Here is a 15374-nt window from a genome sequence, read left to right on the forward strand (position 1 = left end):
TTTGTGTACAACTGACAACCATGAGACCAGATCCGTGCTATCTGCAACTCACAAACATTTTCAGTGGTTTCTTTTGAATCAAGTTCAAATACTGTAAGGCAGTTTGAAAGGCTCCTTCCAGTTCTGGCCGTTGCCTAATAAGTGTATACTGTAGCAATGCTCAACTTCTCCCCAGGCTCTGTCCTGCCCCTAGGCTTTTGTACATGCACCTCTGCACCTGCCCCTCTCTTATCCTTCTCCCCTGCCGCCCAAAACAGTTCTTGATTCAGTCAGTGCATCCCTTGCTGTCACTGGAAATACCTTTGGGCTCTCAAGTGTTCTCTGTGAAAATTTTTCAACTCTCTTTGTCTTTCAATGATATGATACCCTAAAATAATTGGTATAAAGGTACATTTTGGAGTATCAGAATGACCCTTTACACCCCTTAAGCCCCTGCCAAATTTTAGTAGCCTTGTTTGTATCGGGTTCACAATATTGCTTGTGTAGTACTGGAATAGGCCAACAGGAAAAGAAGAAAGATGGACTTAATAGAGAAATGATAGGTATGAGCCTGGAGAAGGCCAATGATGATGCAGTATGCAGTATACTGAGCCCTCTGTATGAACACAATACGGAGTAGTTTGAATGAGGGTCTCTGCACTGTGTGTCAAGTCCACTGTCCTACCTCTCTGTGGAGCCATGCAGAACCTCCTTTCTCGTGTTTTACATTGAACTCTACAGACAGCACTTTCACTGACAGGACCATAATCTTATGCAAATGGAGATCCACCTTGGGCAAAATATGAAATGTCACATCATCTGTTATGTAGAGGGCAGCAAGCCACCTGCTCAGGAGCTGGGGCTCAGACGTGGGAAGTCTCATCTGCGCCCCTCACTAGTTCTGTGGTCCCAGGCAGGCAGCTGACCTTTCTGTGCCTCATCGATTCATCTGTAAGACAGGGTTATCACAGTCCTTACCCTGTTGGGTTGCTGTGAAAGTTAAATGCAACCCTTCAGAGCAGTGCCTAGCACAGGTATGCATTCATGAGCATTGGCTACTATTGTTAAACTGCAGTTTACATAAACGTTGTTGGTTTCTGTTTGCATGTACTTTTTAAAATGTACTGATACGTTACTGTCAAAATCATAAAAAGTTTATAAACCTGGGCCTATGTTTATATATATTCAAGGAATAATATAATAAAAATAAATCTATAACGAGGATGCATGACTCTCAGAACTATGAGCTAACTAACTGCCACTTGCTCTTTGGTCTCGGTTAACCATGGCTTCTTTTAGGTCTTCCCTGGCCCTGCCGGAAGAGTTCAATATCCCAGACATGTTTCATCATACTCCATGGCACCCAGAAATTGCTCTGATGTCACACTTAGCATACAGAATTGTAACTGCTTATTTAATTCTTGCCCTCAGTAGGTTATAAATTCCTTGCAGGCACGGACCTGGACAACCCCAGAACCTGGCACCCTGGGTGACATTTTACAGGCCCTTGATAAATATTTAACAAGTGCATGAATGTCAGAGCCTGTTATATGCATAACTAGAATATTTCTAACTCTGTTGCAGTTGAGGCAGAAAAAAAAAAATTGTGTGCATAATTGGTAAGGTAGAAAGTAGATGAAAATCCTAAAGGAAATATCACAAACCTAACAAAGAAAAATCAAAGTGCTCTCAACTTAAGTTCAGAGAAGCAGAAAGAATAACAGAGAGCATCCTCCTCATCAAAAACTCTCAATAACATTCAAAGAAATTCATGAGAAAGTAATGACAAAGCTTGTCATATGGAGATTTTTAAAAACATTTGGTCATATTGTTTATTAATAAAGATGGGTTATTTTAATAAATGTCATGTGTTTACTTAGAGAAGGAAAAGTCCAATTTTATCCTTTTTAATAAGTTATGCTATTTAAACCTATAAGGAACCCAGAGAACAGCAATTTCCTGAAGGGCTTTTAGAAAATTTAATCTCTCTAATTCTGGTATTTCCTCCTCATGTGGCTTCCCTCCTCCCATACACACACACCCACGCAACCACAGTCACTGCAGGTGGCAGATCTTATCCCCAGATACGCTGTGACAAAAGAAAGCCCATGTGGCTTATTAAGCCTGAAACAATGATTGTCTCATCCGGATCCCTGGGCTACAGCACCACCAACAGAAAGAAGGGTTACTGGAACAACAAAGCCATTTCTAAGGCATATTTGCTACATGGTGTGTCTGCATCAATTAAAATCAAAACAACTACAAGGGAATAAACTCTATACTTAATGAATTAAATGGGGCATAAGGAGAGGAATTTTTAACTGTTGGGGCCAGTTTATGTTTTACCCCTAAAATGGACTCAATTCTGGAAGAAAATCTGAAATTTGTAGTTGTTTGACTAAAATCCCCTCAAGTAATTTAGAGTTAAAACAAAATATGACTGAAAATATCACAGGGCCAGCGTCGTGGCTCACTTGGTTAATCATCTGCCTGCGGCGCCGGCATCCCATATGGGAACCGGGTTCTAGTCCCAGTTGTTCCTCTTCCAGTCCAGCTCTCTGCTGTGGCCCAGGAAGGCAGTGGAGGATGGCCCAAGTGCTTGGGCCCCTGCACCCGCGTCAGAGGCCAGGAAGAAGTACCTGGCTCCAGCCAAAGAGGCCATTTGGGGGGTGAACCAACAGAAGGAAGACCTTTCTCTCTCTCTCTCTCTCTCACTGTCTAACTCTATCTGTCAAATAAAAAAACAACAATATCACGGGACCTACCACCGAAACACAAGACAGGTAAAGTTGGCTTGTACCTGGATATTTTACCTCTGCTCAGCTGACACTGAGCATTTACCATCTCTGGCTTTGGGCAGCTCCAGGGGGGTGGGAACTCCAGAGCCTGGGGCAATCCTGCAGAGTCTGAGGCTAGACCCATCCCAAGAAACTGAGCTGCTTCTTTGAACTTACACAGCCCAATGAGGGAGGTCTTTCGGCTCGAAGCAGATTCTTTTCTCTCCTGAGAAGACACACACAACTGCTACAACTATTTGTCAGCAGTACCCTCCTCTGCCAGCCCTCAGCCTCGTCCTCATCCCTGGACCTCATCTTTCCTTCCCTGGACATTTGCAAGAGGCTGCCAGGAATTTCCAGTCTGCACAGTCGCCAGCATGTCTGGATGGCTATCAGAGCAATCTTTCTACGCACAAATAGGATCATTAGACGCAACCTACCCAAACCCACTAACAATCCTTTAATAGCTTCCGAATGCCTCAGAATGGAATCCATTCTTTGGCAGGACATTTAAGGTCCCTGGAAATGTGGCTCCTCCTGCCTTTCCACCTCATTTCTTTTCACTCCCCCATCCACATCAGATGACCCAACATTAAGAATCTGCTAAACTGATCTTCTGTATACAAAGAGAATTGAAAATGAATCTTTACATGAATGGAAGGGGAGAGGGAGCGGGAGGGGGGAGGGTTGCGGGCGGGAGGGAAGCTATGGGAGGGGGGAAGCCATTGTAACCCATGAGCTATACTTTGGAAATTTATATTCATTAAATAAAAGTTTAATAAAAAAAAAAAAAAGAATCTGCTTTCAACACGTTGACATGCTTGTGTGCTGTTTACTCTTCCTGAGATGTCTTTCCTTGCTTTACTCTCTTTCTAACCCATAATTCTGTCCACCTGGAAAACGCCTACCCAGATTTCCTTTTGCTGAGATGTCACCTCATCTGGAGGATCCCGAAATTCAGTGTTTTTCTGGCTCCGTTCTGACAGGTTTGTCCACAAACTCCATCACAACAATCCTTAACAAGACTTCAGCTATCTCCTCTTGTTACCTTAACTACTAGACAGGGAGCCCAATGGTCACTGGAACTCAGGAACACTCAGTGTTGTACTGATGAAGATAAATGACTAGGAATCTGTCAGAGTGTTCCAGATCACTGACTTTAGGCCCAGAATACTTGATCTCCAGTGAATCCGATTTAAAACATGATTCCAGCACAGCTTCCCTGGGCCATTTAAATTTTGGCTCATTCTAGAGCAAGACATTCAATTCTGTTGTACAATATTTGACAGACAAGACAGAATTCCTAATATATGCTTCCCTCCTATGATTCTTCTAAACGTTTAGTTATTGGTATCCATAATATCTGTAATCAAGGCTAAATTCTTTATTCAGGCATTCAAGGCCCTCTTTACTGTGGTTCTACTACATATTGTTAAGTAACAAGACAATAGTTAACACATATTGATAGTTTTTTGTTTTAGCTACTGTTCAAAGAGATTTTAACATGTATTATCTTTCTAATAACCTTAGCAGAAATATTTATAGCTCATACTCCTACAGATCTTACCATGTACCAGAAAGCTTTACAAGTAATTAAGTCATTAAGTTCATAAGAAGTCTACGGATAGGTACTGCTAGTACTCCCTTTTTTCAAATGAGGAAACCAAAGAACAGAGGGACTGAACCACGGGCTCACCGTCATACAGCCCACAGGTGAGGCAGCTTGGATTGGAGCTGAGCACAAGGAGTGCCCACCAAACCTTGGGCTCCCAACCACAAGATCCTGCCTCTGAGCAGGACAGCGATTTCACATCCGTCTGCTCTGACCAAGCTCTCCCCTGAGGTGCACCGTTGTCCTCTTTTGCTCCTGCTTTCTCTCCTGCTTGGGGTGCCTGCCACCTTCTGCTGTGCTCTATTCTCATTTTCCAAAGACCACATAAAGCTTAGCTCCCCGAAGCCTTTTCAGAAAACGTCAGGCACCTCTGGACTTGCTCCTTCCTGTCAACACTACATGGTGCATTTTGTCTACACCAAACAGTCTACCCCTGAAGTCCTGTTTTCTTAAGAACTTGATGATATACTTGCATGGTTATTCATCTTAGGGAGCCTTGGGCTTCCCCCCAAAATTATGAGCTTCTTGAAAATATCAACCAGGTAAATTACTTCTGAAGTTCCCCCTTAGCACCCCGCATTGTGACAGATCCATATGTATGATTTATATATTTTTGCTGAAATGTAAAATGAAGTCAGGTCTCTCTTTCTCAAGTAGTAGCAGATTTACTCAATAGTACCCTACAAGCATATCATCAAAACTGAGCAAGCACTCTGAATAAATCCTGAATTTGCCCAATTATTTTTTTCCTATCAAACTAATACTGAGCATTGGACATAATAGAAGACTGTTATAAAACAGAGTAAGAAATAAAGTTCGTCCCTTAATTAAAACCACTAGATCAGACCTCCTTCTGATTTAGTTAAAAATAAAATTGGTTCTTTGCAAATGTCATTAAGGGTCACTCAATTTATTTCAAATTTAATTTGTGTTTTGTATAATGATCCAGAGCCACCTTAATCGGGACAAATGGGAACTATCTACCACATGGCAAAGTCCCTTTGGCAGAATTCCCACATGTGGCAATTATTCCACTGTATTTTTGCAGCAACCTACTTGGCTGTGTCAGCTCCGCTGGTTATTAGGGTGTTAATCAAAAGCTCATGACCGTATCTTGCAGCCACATGGAGAGGAGTGTTGCCATCCTTATCCACACAGTCAATTTCACCTCCTGCAAGAGACATTTTAATATAGGATAACACAAAAGGATTCACGATTCAGATTCTGGGTTCTATGCTCATAACTCATGTTGACCAAATGTTGATTTCTTTTCTAATCCAGTGTGCATCTCTGCTCTGAAGTACAAACATGTTTTTTTAAGGGAACAAATCACCATCTGAAGTAGTGGTAGTATATCTGCATAGATGAAAGTCTATAGAAATGCCTTTGAAAAGTCTTTGTATGCTGTCTTCTTTAAGGATCTAAAATCTACGACTAGTTTCCTCCTCTGTACGAGCAATGTAATCAAATTCCACAAGATGGAATTCCAAAGGCACAATTTTCATTTTACATGCTGAATTAAAGACCTATGAAAATACCATGCTAAAGCATAAGAACCAAAGAGAATTGAGCATTCAGGAAAAGATTTTATGTAGTTTGATTATCTAGCTTAAAATACGGTGAGTGAAATGAGCAACATCATGAACTACAAACTGAAAATGCCTATATTTATAAAAGTTAGCATATTATTCACTCACAGTTCTTTTAATATAGTATTTTCATCTTGTTTTATTTTGCCTTCTTTTTCCCTAAGTTTTTCTTTCTTTCTCTCCTCTGGGCATGTGCTTTATAAGCGTACTTGGTTTGTTTATTCATTAATCTGAAGAGCTATGTAAAAATACGTTAGACATCACATTTTTCCCCTAAGTTTGTTTCTCCTAATAACAAAAACATTCTCATAATCACAATCCTATCAACATACCCAACAGACTGAACACTGATGTAACAATCTTATGTCATATACAGTTCACATTTCAGTTTTTCCAGTTGTCCCCAAAATGCACTTTATCTTTTGAAAATCTGTGATCCCATCAAATAATCTGATCTCATTTGGTTGTCCTATCTTTTTAGATTCCATCATCTAAAACAAGCTCCCTTCTGTTACTTATTTTCCTAGGTCTCTCAAAGATTGATGCCAATCCAGAAGTTCTATAGCATACCCTGCATTCTGGAGTTGTCTGATAGCTTCTGCATTATTAGGTTCAGTCTAAACATTTTGAGAAGAGCACCCCAGACCTCAGGTGTACTTTCCACTGCATTACCTTAGAGCACTAATGGGTTGACTTTCTGCATTACTGAATGATGCAAGTTTGATTTCTTACAATGGGTACAGAGTTTCAGATTGGGAACATGGAAAATTTCTGGCCATGGAGAGTAGTTACGTTTGTAGAATAACATGAATGTACTTACTACCACTGAACTATATACTTAAAATGATCAAAATTATAAATCTTATGTGTCTTTACCACTACCAAAGGGGAAAAAAAGATCTGTGTATCCCTGGTGGCAGCAGATGGTGGCTCAAGTACTTGCGTATCTGCCACCTTCCCACGTAGGTGACCTGAATGGAGTTCTGGACTCCTGGAGTAGGCCTGGCTCAGACCTGGCTGTTGCAGGTGTCTGAGGAATGAACCAGCTGATAGAAAATCTGTGCTTCTTCCAAATACATTGAAACAAAGTCTGATTATTTGATTAAAGCAATGCCTGTCATCATATTCTCATGCAAAAGTGTCTTCTCCTCTTGATAATTAACGAACAATTTATGCGGTGACTCTCTGAGAGGGTGTGAGTATTCTGTTTCCCAACAAACTTTACAGTAACAATGTTAGCATATTCTGGGGGTACTTTTTCAAAAGTGACACAAATCCTTTATTTTGTGTGCTTTCATAAGAATACCTTTTAAAAAATTGTGGGAAAACTGTTATGAAAAGATACCATTTCAGTATGAAAAAAATCCATGCATAGTTTATAATATGCATTTCTATGAACTTTTTGAAGGTCCTCCATATTATCAATCTGATAGGTAGTAGAAAAGTCTTCCTTTTTCTGTTGGTTAACCCCCCAAGTGGCTGCCACGGCCGGCGTGTTGCGGCCAGCATGCCGTGCTGATCCGAAGCCAGGAGCCAGGTGCTTCTCCTGGTCTCCCATGGGGTGCAGGGCCCAAGGACATGGGCCATCCTCCACTGCACTCCCAGGCCACAGCAGAGAGCTGGACTGGAAGAGAAGCAACTGGGACAGAATCTGGTGCCCCAACTGGGACTAGAACCGGGGGTGCCAGCACTGCAGGCGGAGGGTTAGCCTAGTGAGCCGCAGCGCCGGCCCTCAAAAGTCATTTTTTTAAAGATTTATTTATTTATTTGAAGGCAGAGTTACAGAGTGGCAGAGAGAGAGAGAGAGAGGTCTTCCATCTGTTGGTTCACTCCCCAGTTGGCCGCAACAGCCGGAGCTACACCAATCCAAAGCCAGGAGCCAGGAGCTTCCTCCAGGTCTCCCATGCGGGTGCAGGGGCTCAAGGACTTGGGCCATCTTCCACTGCTTTCCCAGGCCACAGCAGAGAGCTGGATTGGAAGTGGAGCAGCATGGACTTGAACCGGAACCCATATGGGATGCCGGGATTGCAGATAGTGGCTTTACCCACTACACCACAGTGCCGCGGCTCCCAAAAGTAATTTTTTAAAAGCTTTTCACCCTCATTCCTATCCTTTCCACTTCCTCCTCACCCACATCTATAGTAATCATCTTCATAAGTTTTAGCTTATGTTGCTAGTTTAAAAATGTTTTTTTCCTCACGTAACAATACATTCTGGAACTCCCTCCTGGAGATCATATCTTGAAAATTTCTGCACTGTTTTATTATCTTCTGGCATACACCTGTCTCCTGTGAATGAACATTTAGGGTATAAATAACATCTCATCACCAGTAGGAAAGTAGCAGTGACCACCTCACGCGTATGTTATTTCACATTTGCCAGCTGGATTAGGTCACAGGGTAATTGGATGCGTAGTTCTGGGAGATTGTGCCACATGTCCCTTGTTGAACACTGTGCAATTCCCCACTCTGGCCAGCACTGAACGGCAGTGTCTTTCCCCCACGGCCCTGCCAGGCTTTTGCTTCCCTGCCCTCTGAAGGGGGAGAACTGCTATCTCAGGGCCATTTTCATTCACATTTCTCCTACTATGAAGGAGGTTGAGCCTCTTTTCATATATTGAAGGGCCATTTGTTTATCTTTCTCTGTGAGCTATTTTTCATGGCTTTTGTTAATTTTTCATGTGTGTGTGTGTGTGTGTGTGGTCTTTTTTTTTTTTAAAGGTTTATTTGAAAAGCATATTTAGAGAGAGAGAGAGAGAGATGGAGGGAGGGAAGAAGAAAGAGATGGAGCGGGATCTTCCATCTACTGGTTCACTCCCCAAATGAATGACTGCAATGGTCAGAGCTGGGCTAGGCCGAAGCCAAGAGCCAAGAGCCTCTTCTGAGTCTTCCTCTTGGGTGCAGGGGCCCATGCACTTGGGCCATCCTCTGTTGATTTTCCAGGCACATTAGCAAGCAGCTGGATCAGAAGCACAGCAGCTGGGACTTCAACCAGCACCCATATAGGATGCTGACACTGCAGACCGTGGCCTAACCTGCTGCACCACAGCACTGGCCCCTATGCCTTCGTTTTTAATGGTTCTTAAAATATTTGGAGAATTATCCATTATTAGTAATAACATGGTACAAGTATTTTCTCCTAAGTTTTTGCTTTGTGATTTTATTGATACTGTTTTATCTTGCAAACAGGTAACAAAGTAATTGACTCATGTTTCCCATACTGGAAAGGTTTCATTTTTAAGATGTAGACATCTGGTTCATTCGAGGTTTATTTTACTTTACTTTTAAAGATTCATGTATTTGAAAGGCAGAGTGACAGAGAGGGAGAGACATATCTTCCCACAATGGCCAAAATGGGCCAGGCAAAAGCCAGGGGTCAGGACCTCCATCCTGGTCTCCCACATGAGATGACAGGGGCCCGAGCACTTGGGCCACCTTTTCCTGCTTCCCAGGTGCATTAGCAGGGAGCTGGCTCAGAAGCAGAGCAGCTGGGACTCAAACTGGTGCCCATATGGGATCCCAGCATCCTAAGCTGAGGCTTAACCAGCTGCACCACAATGCTGGCCACCCATTTGAGGCTGACTTTATTGTGTGCTAGTTGACTGACTAAATACATGTTCCCTAAATACTTGAAACAAATAAAAATTCAAATAAATGGTCTGAGGAAACTGTAGAGACAGAAAGTAAACTCGTGGTTGCCAGTGCTGGGAGGTCGGAACAGGCAGTGACTACAAAGGGATCTGAGGTTTCTTTTGGGGATGAAATATTCTGGAAGCAGGTAGTGGTAACAGTTGTACAACCCTGTGTAAGTGTTAAAATCCTCTAAGCTGTACACCTTCAAATGCTGACTTTTATGATATATAAATAACATCTCAATTTAAAAAGGAAGCGCAGGGGCTGCTGTTGTGGCGTAGCGGGTAAAGCCTCCACCTGCAGTGCCAGCATCCCACAAGGGTGCTGATTCCAGTCCTAGCTGCTCCACTTACTATCCAGCTCCCTGCTAATGCACCTGGGAAAGCAGCAGAGGATGGTCCAAGTGCTTGAGCCCCTGCACCCATGTAGGAGAACTGAAAGAAGCTCCAGGCTCCTGGTTTTGCCCTGTCCCAGTCCTGGCCATTGCAGCCATCTGGGGAGTGAACCAGAGGATGAAAGATATTCTCTCTCTCTCTCTCTCCCTCCCTCCCTCTCTCCCTCCCACTCTCTGTGGTTCTTTCAAATAAATAAGTAAATCGTAAAAAATAAAATAAAATAAAAAAGAAGGGCTTGGGACAGGCTGGCAAAGCCAATACCTGCTGCACCAGCATCCCACAAGGGTGCTGGTTCCAGTCCTAGCTGCTCCACTTCTGATCCAACTCCCTGCTAATGCACCTGGGAAAAGCAGCAGAAGATGATCCAAGTGCTTGGGCCCCTGCCACCCACATGGGAGACCCTGATGAAGTCCCTAGTTCCTGGCTTTGGCCTGGCCTAGTGCTGGCTGTTTCGGCCATCTAGGGAGTGAACCAATGGATGGAAGACCTCTCTCTCTTTGTCTCTCTCCTCTCTCTCTCTCTCTGCCTCTCCTCTCTCTGTGGGTAACTCTGACTTTCAAAAAAAAAAAAAAAAAAGAGAGAGAGAGAGGGAAGCACAGCAAAGAGGAAAAAAATACACACACGTACTCGTACTAGACAAACACACTCTAGGAAACGTGGCATATTGGGCACAGAATAAGTTATTCTGGGATTCCTTTTACTTGTTATCCTACTCAGAAACAAAACTCTCTATCCTTTTGGGAAGCTGTACGTTAGCAAATTATTCAATCATGCTTTTAGATAATATGTATTAGAGAGTACATCTTATTAGAAAATTATATTTTATAAAAGTCTACAAATTTATTTCAGATTTTTACCTTATTCTCAACTAAGTTCAGCTAAAGCAAGGTATATTTAAACTAAAATATACCACTATAAGACAGACTAAATACTATAATGTTCAGTGCATCTATGTAAAGTACATTAATATGCCAAAATAAGAAATATAAAATCCTTAAAAAAGATTACATTAATAGCTTTAGTCAATCTAGAAATATATGATACATCTGTTTTAAAGATTTATTTTATTTATTTGAAAGGCAGAGTTATAGAGAGATATAGAGACAGAGAGAGAGGTCTTCCATCTGCTGGTTTACTCCCCAAATGGCCACAATGGCCAGAGTTGAGCCAATCCAAAGCCAGGAGCCAGGAGCTTCTTCCGAGTCTCCTATGTAGGTACAGGGACCCAAGGACTTGGGCCATTCAGCTGCTTTCCCAGGCACATTAGCAGGAAGCTGAATTTAAAGTGGAACAGCAGGAGACTCGAACAGGTGCCCATATGGGATACCAGCACTGCAAGGCCAGGGCATTAACCTACTGCACCACAGTGCCGGCCCGGATACATGTGTTTTAAATAACTTTTCTGGAAGGTACCACAGTCCTTTGCTCTACCAGCTAAGCTAATGAATGGAACACTAAATAACATTTCTAACTTAGAAACTAATTTTCTCATTATAGAAAATTTAGAAGATGCGATAAAATACAAGGAAGAAACAAGCTGTCCATAAATTCACTGATTATCCAAGATATTATTAATTTTCTGGAATATTCTCTTCCAGTTGGGTGAGTATGGACAGGTGAGTGTGTGCCTGTGTGTATGCATGTTCAAGTGGATACGATTTTCCCTGATTGAGATCATATGATAGAAAGAGTTTGCATCCTGCTTTCTCAATGTTACATCACAAACGTTTCACATGTCATTAATTTTTCCTTACTAAAACTGCAAAGGCCTAAAAATAATCTAACATTTTAAATTATTTCCTTCAGCAACATTTTTAGAAACGGAACTCCTGGATCAGCATGAGCACTGTAAGGCCTTGATACACCCTGGCAAAGGGTTCTGAGAAAGGCTGTGCCCATTTGCATTCTCACCAGCTGTAGAGTTCCAGCACTGCACCAAAAAGAAACCACTGACTGTCTTCTCAGATCTGGAGAAAGAGCACTCATTTCCAGGGCCAGACACTGTTCCTTGGAATAAGCCCATTATAAAATCCTCATAATGATATCTGTATGGTCTTTCATCCTAACATTTGTCATATGACCGACACCTCCCTAAAATTTTCAACAAGCCACATTTTTATAGGAAGGCATATTGATAAAAAACACAATTCATGAATTAGAATCTTTGCTACCAAGGAAAATGATGACCAAAAAAGTTGTGGGCTTCAGAGGGGAAGCACATGTTTCAAAAACTGCAACCAGCACACACAGGATCTCAGACGCTTCAAACCAACAGTTATATGTGTGAAGTCTAACTTAAAAATCAATTTGCCACCAAAAATTTGCACCCCTGGGGGTTTTCAGCTTAATAGCTATTTACAGAAAGGTAATCTCTTTTTGACTTTGTCACAGAGAAATATAAATGGCAGCTTGCATACAAAAACCAATCTTCAGGGGCCAGCACTGTGGCACAGCAGGTAAAGCCGCAGCCTGCAGTGCCGGTACCTCATATGGGCACTGTTTTGAGTCCCAGCTGCTCCACTGTTGATCCAGCTCTCTGTTATGGCCTGGGAAAGCAGTAGAAGATGGCTCAAGTGCTTGGGCCTCTGCACCCACGTGGGAGACCTGGAAGAAGCTCCTGGCTCCTGGCTTTGGATTGGCCTGGCTCCAACCGTTGCAACCATCTGGGAAGTGAATCAGCGAATGGTTCTCTCTCTCTCTCTCTCTCTGCCTCTGCCTCTCTGTAACTCTGCCTTTCAAATAAATAAATAAATCTTAAAAAAAAAAAAACTTCCCTCAAATATTTTTTTTTTTTGACAGGCAGAGTGGACAGTGAGAGAGAGACAGAGAGAAAGGTCTTCCTTTGCCGTTGGTTCACCCTCCAATGGCCGCCGCGGCTGGCGCATCGCGCTGATCCAAAGCCAGGAGCCAGGTGCTTCTCCTGGTCTCCCATGCGGGTGCAGGGCCCAAGCACTTGGGCCATCCTCCACTGCACTCCTGGGCCACAGCAGAGAGCTGGCCTGGAAGAGGGACAACTGGGACAGAATCCGGTGCCCCGACCGGGACTAGAACCTGGTGTGCCGGCGCCACAAGGCGGAGGATTAGCCTATTGAGTCATGGCGCCGGCCTACATATACATGCTTAAGTGCATAGAAAAATCTAGAAGTTTCACCCAACTACCATAAAAATTCTTGGGAAGACCCATTACTGATGATTGTGAGAGACTGCCTTCATGATTTAATTTTAGCTTAGAGTGAATATGTACTAATTTTATAATCAGGAAAAATAACAAAAATGAAGTTAGTTACCGTCCTCTTCTAGAAACTGAAGAGATGTTTCATTATGATCTGAATTCAGAAGCATCCAATTAGATCAATTTCAGATCACCAATTTTTATGACTTGATGGTAGCTCTGGGGACAGGCAGCCACCTGGTCTCCATGGATAGATACCTCAGAGAATTCCAGGGTGCAAATGTCCATCTCAGGGCTCACAGCCATCTGCCTGAAAGGTCTAACCTCGGAACACAGCCAGGGAAGAAGCCTTGCCTCTCGACAAGCACCACATCCTTCCACCACCTTCCTAGCCAAGAACCATCAAATCTTCCTTAGGAAGCATTAGGGCCTCCAGGTTTAGCAGCCTCAAATATGACAAAACTTGGGTAGAGAAAGCAGAGAACAGAAAAATATTGGGGAGAGTAGAACAGAAGACTCAAGCTGCTGGTTTCTTATTGTTGTAGTCACCATTTTATAGGTCATTTTAAAAATGTAAAAATATAGATAATTATCGTCCATACACTTTTGCTCTTATTTAAACTAAATTTCAAGAAAGCATCATCATTTTTAGAAATATGTTTTCTATTCAAATGAGACCTCTAGATGTTCATCTAAATATTGCGACTTAAATGTTGATAATTGGTCACTGATGATTAGTGAGGAAAACACATATTTGTGAGTTTAGAATCACGCGGAGCCTTCCAAAGGGATAATTAATCAGGACTATCTCAGTATTCACCTGAAACCAGTTGTCTGATATACAGAACAGTCGTCTTATTAAGGCCCCTCGGAAGGATCACGAGCCAACACTCTTACAGTGAGTCACCCCGCCCAGCACTTGCGGCTTCCTTCTCAGATTCTCTATGTTGAAAGCTTCTGTGCAGACATCATTTTTCAGCTTTTGTGAGCTGAGGCAGCTGCTTAGCACAGATGGCTGGATCAAACGCCTCCTGATCCCAGATTGCTCCTTCATTCAGTTCCTTTCCCTCTCCGAAATGAGAATGCAACTTTAGCCCACGAACAACATGATTTGACAGCCAAGGCAGACTTTGCTTTGAACCATTGTCTATTTTCCCCCCAACGACTGTCTTGCCAAAGCTAATGATTCTGGAGAAGCAATGTTGTTATGAAGAACTAACAGCCCTGACTGGAGTCAGAGCAAAGCTACCCAAAGTGCCAACAGCAGAGTGACTTAGCAAAACAAGACAGCAGAGTGTTCCTCAGTAGGGCACTTCCGCTGCAATCCCACATGTGCTGCTGTTCCAGTTTCTGCAGGAGAGAGGGGCCAGCTGTGCTGTGACCCACGCTGGGTATGAGCCCCTGGAGAGGGAGACTCGGCAGCCCAGGAGTCGTCCCAGAAGGAAGTCAACAAACAAGAGCAAAAAGATGTGCCGATTCTTCTCCCCAAGGGCATTTTCTCAAATGTCAGATGAAAGAACTTGTAATGAATACAAAGAATCGTGACTTGAGCGAAGAGAATGCCAAATCATCGTTTTGCTGGGAGAACACTATCACAGATATAAGTGCCTCTTAAAGTAAACAGAGTTCAATTTATTTTTTAAAGAAATTTAAGTTTCATGGTTCTTCCAGAGAACACATTTGCAGGCAGTGGTTGGGGATTCAGACTCTCATGCTGGACTGCTTATGTTCTGATTCCTGTTCTCAACCTACTGGACACGTATCCCAACACAAATGCCAACCACTCTGCCTCGGTTTCTCCATATCTGAAATAGAGCCATACTGCTACTTCTTTCTCATAGGACGGCTGGAAGGATTTATATGGGAGCTTAGCCAAGTGCCTACACCGGGTGAACACTCAACCAAGGTAAGCTTTATCATTGCGCATGAGTGGGATATCTATTACAGCCAATATATCCTCAGCAATTCATGCCTTTGGACCCCACTCAAACCATAAGCAAGATGCCAGGGCAGCCCAGAGTGAGGCAGCCTCCGAGACAAAGAGCTAGCAATTACAGAGATGAGACAACGTCTCTCTCACATCTTGCCTCAACTCAAAACTCTACCGAGAATGTCTACAGAGGGCACAGGAATCTTTACACCCACAGCACGGCTCTTGGAAGGGTCAAAGCAGCCAATAGGCCCCAGGGACTGGGGTAAACACTCCTGTGTGACAGAG

At 42.9% G+C, this 15374-nt stretch overlaps 1 protein-coding gene across 8 annotated transcripts in view; it reads right to left on the reverse strand.

Annotated features, from left to right (window-relative positions):
- The window catches only part of ANKRD44 (ankyrin repeat domain 44), a 360603-nt gene that overhangs the window by 111391 nt on the left and 233838 nt on the right, over nt 1–15374 (reverse strand). For all 8 annotated transcript variants that reach the window (XR_009865792.1, XM_062189505.1, XM_062189491.1 and 5 more), the window contains exon 10: nt 5425–5539. Coding sequence is in view for 7 of the 8 variants with exons in the window: in XM_062189505.1 (XP_062045489.1) it covers nt 5425–5539 (115 nt within the window). In the remaining variant the exon portion in view is untranslated. The remainder of the gene's footprint in view (nt 1–5424; nt 5540–15374) is intronic.

Source organism: Lepus europaeus, chromosome 1 (assembly GCF_033115175.1).
Source record: "Lepus europaeus isolate LE1 chromosome 1, mLepTim1.pri, whole genome shotgun sequence".
Lineage (NCBI taxonomy): Eukaryota > Metazoa > Chordata > Mammalia > Lagomorpha > Leporidae > Lepus > Lepus europaeus.